The sequence below is a fragment of the Diplodia seriata genome (assembly GCF_021436955.1).
Source record: "Diplodia seriata strain FDS-637 chromosome Unknown scaffold_4, whole genome shotgun sequence".
In the NCBI taxonomy this organism is placed as follows: Eukaryota; Fungi; Ascomycota; class Dothideomycetes; order Botryosphaeriales; family Botryosphaeriaceae; genus Diplodia; species Diplodia seriata.
The window spans coordinates 3,219,972-3,239,796 of NW_027117311.1; the positions used below are offsets into that span (position 1 = coordinate 3,219,972).

Consider the following 19,825-nt stretch of genomic DNA (forward strand, 5'->3'; position numbering starts at 1 on the left):
AATCACGCGCCTGGGGGTATGTTTTGTCATCACAGCTGTTCGAAGGCCTCTCCTCTGCACAAGTCAGGCATATGCAGTGCTACCTCTCCCTTCAAAAAAGTTGACTTGCGAGACAGACCCTCGAATACTTCATCTGCAACAACCCAGGCATTTCCCGAAAACAGATTTCCTGGCATTGCAACGATTGCCCAAGCGAAGAAGGTCAACGGCTTGACAAAGAGACGGGCAAACGAGTGAAACCAGTATTGTAACTTTATCCAGTTGTCGTACTCGTATTGCTGATACAATGTCTTGGATGACGCAAGACGAGGCGTCTAAAGAGCAAGAGTCTAACCGAAAGGCGCAACCACAAACATTCCCCACTTCGGAAAAAGGCGGGGAACTAGCTTTCGAATGCATCTGCCACTCGGGAACCTGGAAATCGTTCCCTTGATTGACCATTAGCCTAAAGTGAAGTATTGCGATCCGGCTACTTCCCTGTTCCTGAGACTTTGCCGCCAATGGACAGTCTTCTTAAATTCCATGTAAGTATAACGACCAGACTGTCTACACCTCCAACCTCCATCGCTAAAAGAAAAAAAAAATGCGTCTCAAGTCAGCACTCACCACCGCCACACTGGCGCTCTCCGCGCCCGGCCACGCTTTCCCCACCGACACTACGACCAACTCTACCTACACCAACCCCATGCTCCCCGGCTGGCACTCGGACCCGACCTGCATCTTCGTCGCCTCGCACGACTCGACCTTCTTCTGCAGCGCGTCGACCTTCCTCGCCTTCCCGGGGCTGCCCATCTACGCCAGCAAAGACCTGCAGTCGTGGAAGCACATGTCCAACGCGTACAACCGGCCGTCGCAGTTCCCCGACATGGGCGACTACACGGAGCAGATGAACGGTGTCTTCGCGCCCACGCTGCGCCACCGCGCCGGCGTCTTCTACAACGTCGTCGTCACGGTCCCGCTCGCGGGCCTCATCTTCAAGACGACGGACCCCTTCGACGACGCCGCGTGGTCCGACCCCGTCCGCTTCGCGCCCGCCTCCATCGACGCCGACCTGTCCTGGGACGCCGACGGCCAGGCGTGGGTGACGTACGCCGGCATTCAGCAGTCCAAGATCGACCTCGACACGGGCGCCGTGTCGGAGCCGGCGTACGTGTGGAACGGCACCGGCGGCGCGAGCCCAGAGGGTCCGCACGTGTACGCGCGGAAGGAGGAGGAGGAGGAGGAGGACGACGACGACGACGACGGGTGGCACTACTACCTGATGATCGCCGAGGGCGGCACGGAGCTAGGCCACAGCGAAGTCATCGCGCGCTCCCGCAACGTGTCGGGCCCGTACGACGCCTACGAGGGCAATCCCATCCTGACCAACAGGGGCACCGACGAGTACTTCCAGACCGTCGGCCACGCGGACCTGTTCCAGGACGCGCAAGGCAACTGGTGGGGCGTCGCGCTGGCCACGCGCTCCGGGCCGGACTGGGTCAACTACCCGATGGGCAGGGAGACGGTGCTGTTCCCCGCGTCGTGGGAGGCGGGCGAGTGGCCGGTGCTGCAGCCAGTGAGGGGCCGCATGGAAGGCTGGCCGCTGCCGCCGCGCTCGCGCGACCTGCCCGGCGGCGACGGCCCGTTCGTGGGGGATCCCGACGTCGTCGACTTCGCGCCCGGAGGCGAGCTGCCGAGGAACTTCTTGCACTGGCGCTTCCCGCCCGAGGGCGCGTTCGCGGTGGCCCCGGAGGAGGCGCCGGATGCGCTGCGGTTGGTCCCGTCGAGGGCGAATCTGACGGGCGGCGGCCCGGACTTTCGGCCCGCGGATGGGATTACTTTTGTTGGAAGGAGGCAGACGGATACGTTATTCGATTTCGGTGTCGACGTGCGCGTGCCCGATGCGGCGGCGGGGGCGGAGGAGGAAGAAGAGGCCGGCGTGACGGCGTTCTTGACGCAGGACCAGCATCTGGATCTCGGAGTCGTGCTTCTGCGGGCTTACTCGGGGAATCGGTCGACATCCGATCTGGCGCCTCATCTGAGGTTCCGGGTCACTGGGACGGGTAACAATGAAGGGCCTGCGCCGGAGACCGTCGTCGAGCCTGTGCCTGAGGCGTGGTTGGGAGCTGGGTCGGTAAGGTTGCGTGTCCGGGCGCTCAACGATACGCATTACACCTTCTCCGCTGGCCCGTCGGATGGCGTCGGCTCGGAACGGATCGTTTCTCAGGCGCCGGCTACGATTGTGAGCGGCGGTACAGGTCCGTTCACCGGTAAGTGTTCTTACATCTCATCTCATGGACTCATTCTGACCCTGTCGCAGGCACTTTGGTAGGAGTCTATGCAACGAGCAATGGCGGCGGTGGAAAGACGCCAGCGTACATTAGCAGATGGAGGTACGAAGGCAAGGGTCAGAAGATCAGCGATACTGAGATTGTGCCATCAACGCCGAAGTGAAAGAGGAAGAAGGCAGGCCGAGGTGATCTCTGAGACTTCGAGTATGGGTGGAATGTCTCAATATTCCAACTGCCTAGGGATGTCTATATGTGTACAGCCCCCTCTTGCAGCCGATGGCTAGCGCGAAGAATAGCAGAACATGGCGTAACTATGCCTTAGCTCGTTCTTAGAGGAGAAAAAAACACGTAGGTAGTTGAAGCTATGGTCCGGACGAGAATGTCGAATTAAAATTTCTACATACACGTCCGGATAATGGCTTCAACTACCCATGACATGAGTAAAAAAAAAGTTTCACGCGACAATTCATTGTCCCAACATCTCACGCAGTTTTCTGGTCACAATGCAAATCTGTAGCACTGAACAATTGTTCGTCTCTCCTCATACGGTATATTCGATCAACACCACCATATTTACAAAGAATTTCTCGAGAATAAAAAGAACAGCCCATGGTTCCAAAACTGTACAAAACCAGAGGGGGCGGCTCGCGTCTTCCGAAAGCAAAAGGAGCCCGCGATGTATTTTTCACCAAACCTCAACCCCGGTCCAAAATTTCATCACCCGTCAAATTTTCTTGCACAACCACGTTGGTTTGGAGAGTCAATCCCCATTACAAACATTGGCTGTAAAAGTCGTTCCAGGCCTTGCAGGTGAGGCCGGAGGCGCACTCGCTGCTGCCCTTGTAGTTGGAGCCGCCGCACTGGCCGTACTTCTGGACGGAGCTGCCGGTGCCGGTGCTGGGGGTCGAGACGGGGGTGGGGACGGCACCGGCGCCGCCGTTGGAGGGGGGAGTGAAGAGAGGGGTGCCGGCGGGGGTGGGGACGACGAGCGGGGTGGAGATGACCTGGGGAGTCGGGGCGGCGGCGTCGGGGGTCGAGACGGCGACGGCCTGGGCGACCTGGGAGACGGCGGAGCTGGCAACGGCGGCGGCGGAGCTGGCGGGGGTGGCGGCGGCGGAGGACGAGTTGGACGAAGCCTCGCCGGAACCCTCGGGCCAGACGGCGGGGCCGGGCATGGTGTAGTTGGTGGGGATGGGCCAGTAGATGTTGATCTTCAGGCCGGGCTCCTCGCCGGTGTAGACGCCGGGGATCTTGACGGTGGGGGCGGGCGAGCCGGAGCCGGAGCCGGTGACCTTGATCTGGGCGCACGAGATGTAGAACTGGGCGCCGCCGACCTCGGAGGCACCGTGGAGACCGACTTGCTCGACGCGGAGCAGGTACTCGCCGGCGGGGGTCTCTTCCGGCAGCGGGAAGGTGAAGTTGGAGATGCCGTTGGAGAGCCACTGCAGGCCCTCGTCGGTGATCTCGCCGGGGCCCATCTCGTAGACCTTGAACCAGTCGCCGGAGCCGTCGTAGGAGGCGGCGGTGGTGTCGGCCTTGGACATGTAGACCTGGAGAGGGCCGGGGTGGCCGATGGTCGAGTCGAGGGCGAAGCCAACCTCGGCACCGGGGGCGACCTCCTTGGTCTTGGTGGTGCTGCCGCTGTCGAGACCGCCGACGTTGCAGCGGAGGGCGTTGGAGCTCACATCGGTGACGGGCGAGTTGGAGTTGGTGTTCTGGCGAACGTATTGGTAGGGCTCCGTGTCGACGACGGCGCCGTCAACAATCAGCTTGTTGAAGCAGTAGTGGGCCGAGATGCTCGGGACCATGGCGGCAACGGCCGCAATCGTGGCAAGGCTGAACTGCATGGTGGCGGAAGAAGAAGTTCTCGAGAAGGGGTGATCGAAGGCTGTGTCTGAAGGAATGATAGATACCACCTGGGCAAAGAAGGGACGAATGCAGAGCAATCAAAAAGAGTGACGCACAGCGACCACGAACGAGGAGAGAGAAAGTGTTCAGAGCTGAAGGCTGATGGGAAAAAACATGTTTCACGGGCTGAGGCGCTGCTGTTATATGCTGCGGCGGCAACGACTCCAGCGCGCCGGGAAGCCATCGCTCGGTTTCAAGCCGGGTCGGCTAGCTGTGCACGCGGAGATTGCTGGGCCTGGCTGCGGACGTGATGGGCGGCGGGTGCGAGGTGGAGTGGCAGTTGAGTCCAGAAGCGGCAGTGGGTGATGGGCGGCCGGGATTGGCAGGGGCCTGCGCCAACCACAGCCGGCCTCGCCTACAAAGCGCCCCGTCTGCGTTTCAACTTTACAGCTCAAACATCGCCATCCCGTCCAACTCGTTTCACGCCCACCGCCGCCATTCTCCACCAATGACGCCGCGCCGCCCGTTTCCCGATTGTTTCTCGACTGCCGCAGCGCATGCTTTTCTGCCCGCCAGCAACGCGGCGTGTCCCGAAGCAGCCGGCGTCGTCGTCATTGCGATGGTCCCCGTCGTTCATGCCGCCGGACATATAGCGCCCACAGTATAGGGCTCCTATTCTCGTCCGTAGGGTTGCAGGGCAGGCCCGCCCGGAAGCGAGCGCCGAGGGCGGGCTCCTTCAGCCTCCTTTCTCGTCTCCCTCAGTCATCTCCGTTTCTCCACACCAGTGCACAACGGCAACGATCATCGCCGCCCCATGCACCGCTGACCTGACCCGACCCGGCGCTTCGCAACCCCTCCGTGCCTCCTCCGCGCCAAGCATCGTCAGCACCCCGTCCAAGAACGCTGGTCAAACGCCCGGATTGCCTGGCATCTTCGCCTGTCTCTTGGTACTCACTGCGCCGTGCCGTGCCTCCGCGCCTTAACTCCGTTTCTTCCAACCATCAAAACGGACAGCGTTCGTATAGGAACAACGCATGAAGCGCCGCAACCAGCCCGAGGCCCGTCTCTCCAAACATCTGGCGGGATCCTGGGGGCCTTGATCCTGCGGATAACGTCACCAGCAGCCGAAGAAGAAAGAACCCTTTTTTTCAGTCCTCGCCCCTCAATTCCAGCCTTCCGGTTGGATGGAGAGAGCCGCGCGCCTGCTCAATCCGCTTTACCCACATCTCTTCTTTTTTTCATGCAACCATTTGTCTCCACTTCGATCCCCAATCTCCCCATATTGCTCACGGCCGCCCGACCTTTATCGGTCGGATGTTTCCAGAAGGATTGATAGAGAGTCCAATCGATTGCGGCCGTCCCGTAGCCCGATCCATACGCCATTTTCCCAGCCCAGCGGGTCTGGTATGCTCATCGGAGACTCTGGCTGCCGAATGTGCCGAACGGCAATTGCAGGGTCCCATGGACGGCAGTAGTGCCGGTGGTTTGCCTGGTAGGTAAGCAGTCGGGATGTTCCCTTTACAGTAGAAATGGTTGTGGCGGTGGTGTAAAAGATCAACAACCCCATGAATCGTTTCCTCTCCAGAAGTGTCTCCATTAATGTCGCCAAATGCTCGTATCCGCGATGCGGCGCCTGTTCTATTGTAAGTGGTCGTCAGCTGCTTGTTTGGCGGCTATGCATGGTGCGGCTGATCGTCTTGCGTTTTCTACCCTTCGGGCGAGCCAAAACGAGACGAGAGCTGCGCGGACCGCCGGACCGCCTCGTGCTTTTCGACTGCGCCCTGCACTCGCCTCTTTCACCGGTACGCGGTGCTCGACTGCGAAGCTGTCGGTACGGACGAAAGGCTGCCTTTTCCACTGTAAGACACGGCAAGACGGAACCATCATGAATCCACGTCTCCGATGCAAGGAGCTCAAGACGCACTCGCCCATTTGGGGAGACCGCGTGTATTGGAAAGAATTTGGTCGGATTTACTCGCACTGCTGTTACTGACCCTCTCGAACTACTGACTGCGAGGGCGCCAAACCCACCTGATGCGTCCACCTCCCCTACCTTGTCCTTGGGAGAAAGAACGATGCTAAAAAGACCGAAACAATAAGTGCTGCGTATTTCCCTCACCGGCCTAGGCTCCGGGGTATTGTATGTACTGTACATACCTACCCAGGTACGAACGTCTCTCGGGGATCTTCATCTGCGTCTCGCAAACCACGGACCACTGCTGACGGCTGAATCTGTAGACCCCGTCTCATAGCCATGATCCGTCCCCGTTGTCCCGGCAGCAGGGGGCAAATTTTCGATTTGAGCTAAAGGACGGCTTGATGTGCTTGATGTGGGAAACCACAGTCGTGGTGGTATGGTTCGAACTCTGAGGATGCGTCGCTCCCGGTTGCGGTTCACCCCCGCGAGGCCGTTTCCGAGAAGAAGGGCACGTGGCGGTGGTCTGGGAAAATCTCCGGCGTTGGTTGTGAGTGAGTCGGCATTGTCGTGGGGGCGGATCCTCAGGACCTCTTCACGCACGCTGGTCCTCAGTGTGGAGCGACGGGCTGCAAGAGGCGGTGGCCTCAACGCTTCTGAGTGGTTGTAAACAGGCTCTAGGGCTCGGGCTGCGGTCGTGTTGGACTCGCTGCTTGAAGATCGTGGTGATGATAGCGCGCTGTTGAGGGCTCGAGAGCGGATGAAGACATTGCACCCCCTGATCAGGGCCTGCCTCGAACACTCAGCAATGCCCAGTGTGATGAAACTTCCACTTGCTGGTAGGCCCGTCAAACAACATAACTAATGGTGCAGATGGTGTCAGTTCCCACCGACTTACCTCACACTCTTCCTGCAACTGCGTGATGCGCTCCGTCCGGAACGGCCCCACTGTAAGCTTCGCCGATATTCTGTCCCTGATTGCTACTATATTGCGCATTACCACTCCATCGGCCTCGTTTTCGTCCGTACTGTCTGCTCGATGCAGGTCCTCTGGGTCCGTTTCCGTAGGCCGCTGATGATATGTGCTAGCCCTGATGGTTGATTCCGACGACGTGTCCGAGTCGACGTCCTCCCAGACGTCACCCCCGTCGTCTTCTCCCGCCGCGCTGCCATCACCACCACCACCCTCTCGGTGTTGCCCTTCTCGCGGCGTTGCGTCGTCGTCGCCGTCGCCGTCGCCGTCGCCGGCAGTGTCTGACGCGTGCGCCGCGGGTTCGAGGCCGAGGGCTTGCAATACGGCCTGCGGGAAGAAGAGAGCGTCAGCAGCGACGACAGGTCTCTTCGGACCCAAGCATCACCGACGACGCATTCGTAGCAGACGATGATCTCCGGAGGTATCACGTCCGAAAGCTCGATCGGGAAGTCGTCGACGGGCTTGGTTTGCCCGCACTTGAAGCACGTCTTCGTGGGCTCGGGGTCCGTCATGGTGCGTGGTTGAATGAGCGGCGGGTGGGGATATTGATGTCGTGGGACGTAATGATGGGCGTAACGATGGGCGAATGGATGGGAGATGTGAGAGAGGTGGATGGGTGGACAGGTGAGTGATGGGGTTTGCTGGGTTGTTCTTGCCTGCCTTTGGTTGCGGCTCGTGGCTGCCTCGATGTCAAGACGACGCGCTCACGCTGAGAAGGTACCTGTGGGAGCTTCAGGCCATCTGTTGTTTCGACAGCATTGTCTGGAGTGATGTCCCAACTACGCGTGAGTTGCTACTTCATCACTGCAACTACTGTCCGTGCGAATTTTTGTTTCCCACCCGATCTTCGAGTTGGAGTTGCACCTGAATAATTAGCTAATGACGTAGGGTTGTTGTCCATTTCGGTTCTGTGCTTTTCTGTACTACAAAGGCGATAAGGGAACTGAAATTGCTGACAGGCATGAGGAACATTATCAGGAATGCTGCATAGGGCCGGCGAACGAGCTAAGTGGTGAGCAGTCAGGCTTCCAACCACGAAAATGGACAAGCCACTTGCTCCTCGCAAAGCTCGGCATCATACCAGCCCCTGATGTAACGGTCACACCAGAAATCCTGGTGTAACGGAGGACGAGCTGAAGCCTTGGGGGATAGTGTCTCGCGCAGCTCAGCTCTGAATCCAATACCCCACTCCCCAGTTTTCTCGAGCCATTTTCTCTCTCTGCTGCTCAAACGTTTGATACCGATCCCTCCACGCATGATGAGTGAGTCGAGTCCAAAGTAAGCATGGCCAACATCCAGAGCAGGTGGCTAGATGCTAAGACAACGCAAATTTTAGCATTGAACTACTATCCATACGGCGGTACGGCGGTGAATACAATGAACCTACTCAGTCCGGCCGACGTTCGAGAGGGGCAGATGACGATGTTTCCGATATTGAATCTCAGGAGCAAGCGCCTTCCACTGGTCCTCATCCAGGCCCCTCAGAAGATGACATGCGCGTTCTTCTTCAGCATAGTTCTGAGGTGGAGGAGCCAAGTAGTCCCAGAAAGGATCACGCATCGCTGAAATCACGCCTGAACAAATCGTTCGCACGATTGGCCCGGCGACTCCCCAAAGGTTGGCGTTTTGGAGTATCCATGGGTGCAGTCTTGAGTGTGTGCACTCTGGTCACCAACGTCGTCGTGCTCGCCGTCACATCCGCGATGGCCGACCGCGAATATGGCCATCAATCGGACATTGCGACGATCCGGAAGGGAGACTGCTCCGAAATGGAACATCTCCAGCTTGGGATCCATCTTGCTATCAACGCCATCAGTACCCTTCTTCTCGGTGCGAGTAACTACTGCATGCAATGTCTCTCCGCTCCCACACGAGCAGATGTAGACCGAGCCCATCGCAGGGGCACGTGGCTCGACATCGGTATCCCCAGCCCAAGGAACTTCCGCTTCATCGGGCCCATCAAATTATTATATTGGTGCCTGCTGGCGATATCTTCTGTCCCTCTACACCTTCTGTAAATATCCTGCGCCGCGTGGAAAAGTGTAATGCGCTCATGGCTAACCGCCTTCAGTTACAACTCGACCTTTTTTGTTTCAATCGAAAACAACTCTTACGATGTGTACTTCGCCACTGAAGGTTTTCAAAGGGGGGAATGGTTTGACACACAGGCGTTCCCGCCTCTGTCAAATGAGACTCTCTTTATGGTGGCGCTTTCAGACGGCACTGCGGACACTCAGTTTTGGACGTATTCATACAACCCCTACCCGATTCAGCCAAGGATGGAGCATCTTGGACTGCTACAAAATGGGTCTTTGTTCGAGCGTCGTGAGAACTCAGACTGCATTCAAGACTACGCGAAGGCACCCCTTCATGATCGCCGCAACGTTATCCTGGTCACATCTACTTTGCCTCGCGAAAACCAGAATATGGATCTGAATATAAGTTGGCTAAGTAAGCGTTCTTCCCAGTGTCAAGGCAACTCGTCATACCCGCTAGTTGACGGCGACGACCGCGTAATAAGTTGCGCTGATAACTCGTCTCTTCTATCTGTCTACCCTTATACCGGCTATACTATAGAGTACGATGGCGCCATGTTCAACTGGATATGCTCCCAAAACACAAGCTATTACGAACAGGAATCTTTACCCACACCCCGGTGCCAAGACGGATATTGGCAAACAGTCAGATCTAATGGTTCGGAATGGACTGTTTGGGGATTCAAGGTCGACTATTGCATTAGCGAAAAGATGGAGCACGGATGTGCTCTAAATGTTGCAAAGAGCCTGTTGAGCGTTGTGATTGTATTCAACGCAATCGTAAGTAAGCATAGTCTGGCGCATGACATGTGTAGCTGACAATTGCCTAGAAATCTGTCGTGCTCATCATCGTTGCTTTGACAATCCTGGATAGCCCCTTGATCACGATTGGTGATGCAGCAGCTTCTTTCATCCGGAAACGTGATCCGACAACCAGAGGGATGTGTCTACTTACCAAGGCAGATTTCTCTCAATCTTTTACCACCGCCACAAGACTCTCGCGCAGAGTCCTTCTTCCAAAGGCCTTCAAAGGGAAAAAAGATCGAATGAGCTTAGCTGCAGGCAAAACTCGTTGGATCATCGCCGGTTCTTTGTAAGTATTCTACCTTCTTTGACTGCTTATTTCACAACCTCGTTGATTTTACCTCTCATCGCACTCATTGAGCGTACAGTTTCACCGTTTCATGGAAAAGCAGGAGACTCCTGTGCCGCATTCTGGAGCGAGAGCCTAAAGTGGGATAATCGTCCTTTATACACTCTGATGGCGAGATGCCAGAGCCATCCTATCTTCTTTCCCTGTTACCGTTGTTACACCCCATATCAAGAGGCCACAGACTGACACAATACAGGATCTTAGCAAGTTTAGTAACAATCAGCAGCCTTCTTGGATGGGCAGTGCAGGTATTACAAACAGAGTACGATCGTGGAAGCTTTGCGTCCATCTGGGGATTGGGCCTTGGAACTGCGGGCCCGTACAATCTGATAGCTTGGACCCTACCTTCGTCCGTGGTGTCAACCGTGTTGATTGCCAACTCTCCTCAAGCCATCCTCTCCGCTATCTATTTCTTCGTCAACGCTCTGGTCACCAACCTCTCTCTCGCCGAGGAGTGGTCCCGTTACGCTTACCGGCCCGCTGCATTACGCGTCTCCTGGCCACAGGACAGCCAGCGCTCCACGTACTTCCTGCAAATTCCCTACCGTATAGCAATGCCGCTCATGCTGTTTTCCAGCTTACTCCACTGGATCATCTCCCAGAGTATCTTCCTCGTCAAAGTGGACCGTAGAGATGCGAGAGGTGGGTACCATAAAATAAGTACCATCACTTGCGGCTACTCACCTCTCGGCATGATCATCACGCTTCTTGTCGGCGTTCTGTTCATGCTTTCCATCGCAGCCTTGGGCATCCGCAAGCTCAAGCCGGGGATCCCTCTCGCAGGCAGCTGCAGCGCGGCCATTTCCGCCGCATGCCATGGCCCCGAGGGCACATCCGAGCGTCAACCACTCATGTGGGGAGCCATCCCGGGCGAGGAGTTCGAAACTGAAGATCACCCGGTGGTAGGACACTGTGCGCTTTCCAACGGCCCGGTGGAGATGCCAGTCAGCGGCAACATGTACGCTTGAAAAAAAAAAAAAAGGAAAAAAGGTCCCCAAAGCAGGCGCGGACTCACCACCAGCTGTTGTCCGAATTTGGTCTCGTTTTTCAAGCATTTCGAATCGATTTTCTCGTTGGTGCTTAGACACAAGCTTTGTTGCTCATCCTTCTTTCTCTCCACTAAGTATCAGGAGTCAATCCAAGCCATCTAAGTCCAAGCATTCCCGAAGGTTTTACATCGGAAAGAAATGTTAGCCATCTTGCTCAATTATCCTTGTATAGCGCAGCAGATGAATGAAAATCGCCGCCAATCTCATTCGGAAACCCAATGCAGCGCAACAGCACTTGATCCACCGCCCTCTTTCCATTCATGTTCCACACCAATTCGGAGTTGTACAGTAGCCTACCCTGTCGTGCTTTCTTCTCAGCTCCTCATACTTGGCATTCCTGGCCCCGACACTACGTCATTCCCCCTACTATTTCCGTCCAAAGCTGTACTCAAAGCGAACACTTCAATGGCCCCCCACCATCAGGAGCGTGGGCGCCCCTCAACCTCAGCCCCCAAAAGGAAGCGATATCAATATCCGCCCCCGATTCTTCATTTCCCTCGTTCACAGCCCCGCAGCAGCAACACAGCCAGTTTCTCGACCCCAAGTATCATTGGGCTCTCGCTCGCGCGCGGTTGCGCGTAACTGCATCACCTTACTTCACACAGTCACTCACACACATAGATACCCCCACCTTAAGCACAGCAGGGGTTCCCTCTTCGACCCCGCCGCTGATCACGCCCGATTAGGTCGGCCCCCGAGCATCGCAACCGACAGCGGCGTACATGCACGTACGGAAACGAGTGCCGGGGATCCCGGGTAAGTGGGAACAGCCGTGCCGCGATAGCGCGTCCTTGCTGCTGAATATAGCGAAACTGTGGGGAGCGTGGCTAGACTTGCAGGTGTATGTGTGTATGTGTGTGTCTTCCTCGCTATTTTGGAGCGCGGATAAGAAAAGTAAAAATAAGAAAACTTCTAAACTTGACTCCCCCTCTATAGCGCAATTTAGCACATGCCTCGAGATAGCGGTGGTCAGACCACAACATCCCAGGAGGAGAAAAGCCAAGTGAAGGATACACAGCATCTGCAAAGCACTGGGACAGCAAATCATCGCACCCACGTGTTCCCGCATCGAAACAAATGATCTTCCCCTCTGCAATCGCAATCGCGCAACCGCGCAGTCCACGCGGTCCAGGCTCTTCTTCTTCTCGCTCGTGCTCCGCACTCGTTGCTCGTGGCCTCAGGGCTGCTGGCTCATGGGGCTGGCGGCTGCGGCCGGGCTGACCGCATATGCGACCGGCCGTTAAGCGCTCGAGGGGCTTCTTCCGACCTTGCCATGCATATGCATATGCAGCTCTCCCGAGCCCTTTTTTGTTTCGCTCCATCAACCCACGAATCAGGAGACTTTGCGCATGGGCGAAAACGGGCGTGATTAGCCGGGCGGGGGGCAGCCACGACCCGATGATGGGGTCTAGGCCGCAGAAGTGGCCTCACCGGTGTCAACACTTTATTGATACGTATGGGAGCGGAGTCCAAGGAGGAATAAGGCGTAGGCGATCAAGTCATTGGCAACGATTTTGCATCTTGCTTGCCGTTATCGCCTCTTACTGCTTGCGATCTTGCTGTGTTCGACGGCCTTACTATTTTCGTTGTCGTCGACCTATTATTTTAAGCATATCTAGATTATCGCGTCCACTTGATCCATCCCTGCTTGGCTTTGATCACCTACCACCCGAAACCGTACTTGGCGCAACAGGAACCGTCACAGTGCAGACAGGCAGATCAGGCAAGACGGCGGTTCAGTGATGGCGCGACATCACATCGCGACGGGCCGGCGCACAGCCTCTTCTACCTGTAAAAAGGGAAACGGACAGAGAATGCATTGTCTCTCCCGAAGCACAAAGTGAGAGAGAGCGTGTGTGTGCCCCGCACCGCAAGTGGAGCGCTTCCTCCACCCTCACCATTGGCCGATCGCAACCAGGGTTCTCAGGAATGCGGTGACACCGACAGGGATCGTGTTCTCCATCTCAGCACGAGCAAAACAGGCATTCTGGCGGCACCGACGCGGCACGACGCGACGACGACGACGTCTCGAGAGAGGGAGAGAGCAAATAAAGGGCGGAGCAAAAGCGATAGGAATGTGCGTCTCCACGGAAGATGCCATGGCCCCGGGATCCTCTATCGATTTTTCCTTCTCGATATGTCGATGCCGTATCTGATCGGTCCGGGGATGATTGGTGCGCGATGACGATGGTGTTGGGGACGTGGACTGTCATCGGAGGACGCCGATGTGGGGTTTCACCGTTGCGGCTTTTTCAAGGACTGTGCCATGGCGAGGGAGGAGCGAGATGAAACATTGTTGGTGGTGTGTCGGCGGCATGTGACGGGGTTTGGAGAGGGGAGGGGCTTGATGCCCGAGGACTTTCGAATTCGGCATGCCATGGAGAGAGAGCAAAGGGGGCCACATGGTCTCACATCTCGATTGGAACAGCCAATGTCAGCCGCAACGGGAAAAGGCAAAGGGAGGTGGAGACGGGCAAGAGCGAATGGCACGGGAGCCGCGTGCTGGCGTTGGCGTCGCCCTATCACCGTTGCGCCGGGCGCCAGAAGACAGCACGAGCATCGCATCTCCATTCTTCACAACAACAATCATCACGCTTCGCCTCCATTCCTCAGCCGCATGCAGCGGCGCGTGCGCGACTGCCTGCTGCATTCCTTGCAATCCGTGCCGTGCACGAGCTGAGACTCCATTCCGATCGTGTTCTTCTCCGCCCCTTCTACGCGCCGCATTTGCGCAGATGGTTGAGTAGGTACACACGACACGCGGCGGCGGCGCGCATGCACAGCCGCGGCGCAGAGGAATGCGCCAATCTGCGGCACCGCGAAGAACGGCCTTTCCTCTCTTGGACATGGAACAACGCAATGATGGGGCGTGGTCGAGAAAAGTGTAAAAAAGGTCACTCGAGCACCGTCGTCACGTTCCTCTCCCAAACCCCCACTGGATTGGAGTCTGTATCGTCTGTCGCCGGACGGCGCCGGTCCGCGGCGTTGAGCGAAAAAAAGGTGAATGGAATGAGGGGTGGGAAGAGGTCAGCTGTTCTCCGCGCAGCGTTCCATCCGCGGCAACTGCGGGGCACAATGGCGAAACTGCCGAAACGCGATGAGGGGCAGCCGCAGCACATGGTCAACAACTATGTAGCGAAGCTGTCACTTCTTCGTCATCGGATGCGCCCTCCGCCCAGCCTGGGTTTTTATTTCTATTTTTTTTATCATTTAGGTTCGCTGCAGGACGCAGGGTGAAAGAGTACATACATAGGAGGGAGGCCGCACGCAAAGAGTGGGCAGGTACATGCATACATACGTAGCACCGCCAGTCGAAGTAACACAGCCGCCGCTGTACTGCAGTACCATCCACTCGTGCCTTCCGTTATTTCCAGATCGTCGGTTGCGGCAGGGATGTCGCCGTTCTCCCCGCATCGATCGCGACTCAGTCGTCAGCAGGTCGATCACCGAACCCACGCGGCGCGGTTCGCAGATCCCCACTGGACTACTAGTTCCGCAAGTACGTGCCGCGAAGCTGCCGCCGCCGCCGCCGCCGCCGCTCGTTGTCGTTGTCGTTGGCGGCGAGGTACATACATATATGGGGCCCGTTTGTTGCTGTGCCGCATCATCCCCCGCCGCAGAAGCAACTGGCCGCAGTGCATCATTTCCTTCAGAAAACACACTGAGTTTGTTGATGCAAGGGTCGACAAACGGGGGCAGTGGTAGATTTGACGATGATGCAACGCCTACATTAGCGCCAAAATAGCCATAAGGCTGATGGACGCCGACCAATGAGACTCTACACCAGGTACATAGTGTGAAGGGGTGGGGGTGGGTGGCCCGGGCTGCTGCTAGTACCTAGGTGCTGCATCATCGGTCGGTCGGGCCCCGAATCAACGGGCTGGCTGAAGGAGCGGCTGTGCGGCGGCGTCGTGCGGCGGCGTGCGGCGAAGCGGATGCGTGCCGTGCGTATGGACGTGCATGTGTTTTAGTGCGGCGTTAAAACAGTCCACACGACGGACAGAACCACGAGCCGTCCTATCGATAGGTACCTAGGTAAATGAATGAGAATGTGGAAGTGGGCGGGCCGTTCTCGGACGCGGCTTCCCTGGACCCTCCCTGGACCCTACCGCGCCGCGGCTGCGTACCTGTCTGCCCGCCACCGCCCCGTCGCCCGTCGCCGCGGCTGAGACACGCCGTCGGTCGTTAGTTTGCAGCGGCAAGAGGAAAAAAGGTCGTGCGCGGCGTACCTCTTTCCGGTGGTGCGGAACTTGCTGGGATGTCTGCGAAGGGACGGAGGCCGCCGCAATCTTGTGCAAAGGTTGCCTGTCGAGCATTGCTTCTTTGGGCCGTTGATCAAGGGTGGCTGACTCCGGCAGCATCGGGGAACACGGAGCAGGAAAGGAAAGGGGTTTTGTGCCCCGGTGGGTCCGGTTGCGTGTGTGGGTGCATGTGTGCGCGTGTGTGTGGCCGTCCCTGCCTTCTGTTTGGACAGGTTTCGTGCGCTGGTCCGTGGCCGCCCGTCCACCAGACATCAAGCGAAGCAAACTCAGTCGCGATTCATCTTCCAGGCGCCAGCATATCTCTGCCACCGGAGCTCCGTCACGAGGTCATGTGTGAAGCAGGTAGAGTGTGAGAGAAAGACCACGCGAGTGGTCCTTCGCTTGTGCCATTATCAAGTCTGTAGATCTAAAAAGCAAGGAAGCAAGAGGCCGCTGGTGCCTAAACCCAAGGAAATGTAGAGCAGCGAATGAGGTATCCAACTTTTCAAGCACACAAAGAGAAGGAGATGACTCGAAAGAAGCAGTCGGGATGCGCCTCTGTGAATGCATGACTGAAGCCCACCCCCAAATGCACACGCTCTTCGGCAGACCTGATAGTGTACAGCCAGTGACAGAACCTTGGAGAAATTGAGAGAAGCGGAAAGAAATGAAGAGAACGCCTTGCCCGTACAATTACATTAGAAGTGAAATCCAAGAAATCTCGCAAAAGTGGTATCTCAGCAGAAGCCAATAGCATGAGGAAAGAGAAACCCAGGGCGACGAACCCCGATAAAGGAAAAATCAGCCGTGAGTCATAGGCTTACTCTGACGGCAGCGTCTAAGCAGAAGGGTATCGAAGGATCTGCTCGCAATTGGCGTCGAACCGCATCGACCACAGCCGCATCGCAGTCATCAACTTCTCCGTCTTCTCCAGTTCCCTGTCGCGTCCGAAGACGGTGTCGACGAACTCGGTCCCGGAGTTCTTACCCATCGAGACGGGCTTCTTGTCACCCGCCTCACGTTTCGCCGCCTTCCACATGTAATCCTCGCACACCTTGAGTAACTTGCTGAACCGGACCCAGAGCCTTTCGCCACTTTCCAAGAAGTCCTCGACCAATTCCCTGTTCTCTTGCTTACGGATCTTGGACATGACCTCTTCAGCCCGCTTGACCTTGCCCGCCAATTGGATGAGCAAAAGCCACAGCTCGCCCGCGATCTCGGACATCGGTGTCGCCGGCCCATGGTGGAACACGGTCCAGTCATAGATCCACTTGCCGAGCGAGTTGGCGTCGAATACGCTTCCGAGGAGGAGGATCGGGTCTTCGGTAGGGTCCCAGTTCTTGAAGGAGTAGCCGGCCGGAATGCCCGCACGACGCGCGTCCTCGTCGGTAGCCTTGGGTGCCGGCTTTGCCGTGGGGGAGCGCTTGGGTGTTGAGCTGGCGGTAGGGCGCGACGTTGTTGCGCGACGAGCGTGCGCGCGGGTGGGCTCTGCCTCCTTGTACTCTGGAACCTGGGTGTATACCTTCTCGTAAGTGTCTTTGTACGCATAACTTTGGTACGGTTCGTATGGCGGCGGCGGGCTGCCGCGGTAGGCGTAGTCGTCATAGCCGTCGTCAACGGCCACCTTGCGGTAGGATTGCGAACGGGCCGAGCGATTCTTGTCGCCGCAGGCGCAGTGCTTGCAGTCGCAAGACTTGCCGCACGACGCCGCGCCGTCCGGAGCGTAGTAACTGCGACTCCGTGGTCGTGTACGGGAGCCACTTACATATTCGTAGGCGCTTTGCGGCGTCGAATCGCGCGGGGTAAAGCGCGGCGAAGCGTACGAGTATGCGTACTGCGGCGGGACACGCGAGCCGTAGGTCGGAGGATCAAACTGGCTGGCGCGGCGAGAGTGGTGCTTCGGCGATGCTCGCGGCGACGGGGTCGCAGTGTGGACCGAGTACCTGGTCGAGTAATAGCTGGGCCCGTTGGGGGTTGGCGACACGGGCGGAGTGCGCATGTAGTCGTAAGGCATGTAGCCCGGCGGGGGGGCCGTATACGGCGTAGAAGAGTACATTCCGAGGGAGGGCGCCGGTCGGACCAGGAGAGGCGTCAGGAATAGATGGCGAGAGAGTGCAGAGGAAGTCTGCGGAGAGAGGAGCGGGTCAGGGTGCTGTTATAGACCCGTCACCGTGGCGAATGCGGCGTTATAAAGGGCGCGCAGCTGAGCAGAGCGGCGCGGAGAAGAGAGGGAGGTTCGGTCGCGGAGAAGTGAGGGAAATCCGAGTCTCTTTCTCTTAACATTGGAAGCGTGGCTGTGTGATGCTCGGTGGCGTAGGGACCGTGGCGATCCGCTGAAGGAAAGGTGGTTGCGTGGTGGTGGTTTGTTGGCGAGGGCCAAAGGGGACAAAGTGGCCTGGCTGGCGGGCGGGCGGGATTGATTTTATTGTGTGGACGCGACCTGGACAATCCTTGCGACCGGGATTCCCAGCGAGCCTGGGGGAAGTTTAAGAGTGGAAGGGGCCGTGCGCGTGTGGCTGGAGTGGGCGCTTGGGCACGGTGCCGGGGCCTTCCTTGGGCTCTTGTGCCTTGGAGCAGCCGTCACACCGCCGGGCCCAGGTCTATCAATGATCGGTGAGAGTGCGTGAGAGCCACTGATGCGCGGCAGATCCGTCGCCCTGTGAAGACGGTGGGTCCGTCGCGAGAGAGACGTCAGACTGCCACTTTTTAACGACGTAGCAGTAGTCGCGGCGGTCAGCTGCACACCACTGCTCTGGACGCTGTATGCAGCCTAATAATAATCAGCCGCAGAAGCGGCCAGAGGCTGCTCGCGAGCTTTGGTAAGCACTTGCGGCCGTTGACTCCCGGCGCGCGCAGCTGCCGCCCACGCCGTCGCCCTCCCGCACCTGCCTCGCCGCTTCAGCTTGACGGTTCATGCGGCAAGAGCGCCGCGTCGCACCGCGCCTGCGCCTGTGCCTGTGCAACTCCACACCTCACGCCTCTCTGCTGCCTCTTCGCTTCGCTTCCCCTGTTTGCCTCCAGCTCCAGCCATCTCCCATCTCCCCGCGAAGCCCGTCCCGTTTGCACCTCGTGCCGCGCGGCGGCCCTGGCGCCTCCAGCTGCCGGGACGCCCTGGGCACATCCAGGTGAGCCGCACTCAATTCCTCCCGCGTCCGGACGGTTCCAGACGGGCAATCTCCGCCGCCTGCGACTCGTGGTTTTGATGAGGATGAAAAATTTTCGCCTGTCTCGCTGTCGCGCGCCCACCGCAAGTCGGCCCTGCCAGGCGCATGCCAGCCCGCCGTCCACACGAAAGCCGGGAGCCGTCGCTGCAGAAGACAGCTGGCGGGGCATCCAGATCCCTCGCGGCCGCCCGCTGATTGGCGTGCATGGCACTGCGCCAGCTCCGGCCCGCGTCGTGCGTCTCAGCCTAGCTGCCTTCGCGCTCATGGCCCGGCCAGCTTTTGCTCCGGCCATGTGCGCGCGACGAAGGTGCACGGTCGATTGGCTCGCCCGGCCCGCAGCACCATCGCGGAAGGCTGTCATGCTTCCGCCGCCCGCCTCTCCCAGCAGCCATGATGTTGGGATTGGGCCTTGTCGCCTGAGGTGGCCCGCTAGTGGCATGTCTGTCCCTGGCTGCGTACAACGCATTCCTGCAGTCTTTTTCTTCTCTCATTGTTCATGCTTTCGATTGTTTTCTCTGCGATGATGCAAACAACGGCAAGAGCTGGGATCATTGGTGCGCGGTTCAACCACGCGCCCGGTGGCTGGCAGGGCGACAAGGCCCGTTGGCTCTTGACCGGCAACCTGCCGCCCTCAACCACGTCAACCGGGCTGAGGGTTCGCGTCATGCACGCAGACCCAAACCAAACGACAGCCCGAGGAGTCATATCTGCAGCCGGTCAAGCGCCTGGATTGACCGGTTGCCGTTGAGACTGCCCATGGCCCCATGGCGATGACGTTGTCGTGTGGCGGTGCAAGTCGTGTTGAGCTTTTCGTTCGCCATCCTCATCCGACCCGTCCGCAAATAGACACGTATCACGTGGAGAAAGGGGCAGGTGGTGAGTCGCACATATTGGTCAGAAGAGTCGCGGTCGCAATGCTGTGTCGCTGGTGCCGGATCTCCCGCTATTGTCAGACCCGCGTGTCGGTACGACAGTGAGTTCCAGACGTCCGAATGGCCCAGAGCAGCAATGATATCACACAAGGCGTACTATCAATAGCCGCCTACTACCACACCGGCTGATTGGCTTACTCCCCTGGCGCGACGGTTGTCTTGGAGCGGGCGAAAATGCGACGGTGATATTCTCCCATTGGATCGTGGGCACCGCGCACCCGAAGCCAGCTGCTGATACGATGTT

General features: G+C 58.0%; 4 protein-coding genes across 4 annotated transcripts; 2 read left to right on the forward strand and 2 right to left on the reverse strand.

Annotated features, from left to right (window-relative positions):
- Positions 1–500: 500 nt before the first annotated feature.
- Positions 501–2,433, forward strand: SLS55_004851 (uncharacterized protein; the record flags this gene model as incomplete). The annotated part of the gene is made up of 3 exons (XM_066776303.1): positions 501–524; positions 596–2,249; positions 2,300–2,433. The coding sequence occupies 3 exons, from the start codon at positions 501–503 to the stop codon at positions 2,431–2,433; spliced, it is 1,812 nt and encodes a 603-aa protein (XP_066634184.1).
- Positions 2,434–3,040: 607 nt separating this feature from the next.
- Positions 3,041–4,117, reverse strand: SLS55_004852 (uncharacterized protein; the record flags this gene model as incomplete). Its single annotated transcript, XM_066776304.1, has 1 exon — positions 3,041–4,117. The coding sequence occupies one exon, from the start codon at positions 4,115–4,117 to the stop codon at positions 3,041–3,043; it is 1,077 nt and encodes a 358-aa protein (XP_066634185.1).
- Positions 4,118–10,430: 6,313 nt separating this feature from the next.
- SLS55_004853 (uncharacterized protein) lies at positions 10,431–11,163 on the forward strand (the record flags this gene model as incomplete). Its single annotated transcript, XM_066776305.1, is given in 2 exon segments — positions 10,431–10,437; positions 10,457–11,163. The coding sequence occupies 2 exon segments, from the start codon at positions 10,431–10,433 to the stop codon at positions 11,161–11,163; spliced, it is 714 nt and encodes a 237-aa protein (XP_066634186.1).
- A 5,160-nt stretch (positions 11,164–16,323) lies between these two features.
- Positions 16,324–17,541, reverse strand: SLS55_004854 (uncharacterized protein; the record flags this gene model as incomplete). Its single annotated transcript, XM_066776306.1, has 1 exon — positions 16,324–17,541. The coding sequence occupies one exon, from the start codon at positions 17,539–17,541 to the stop codon at positions 16,324–16,326; it is 1,218 nt and encodes a 405-aa protein (XP_066634187.1).
- Positions 17,542–19,825: the final 2,284 nt, after the last annotated feature.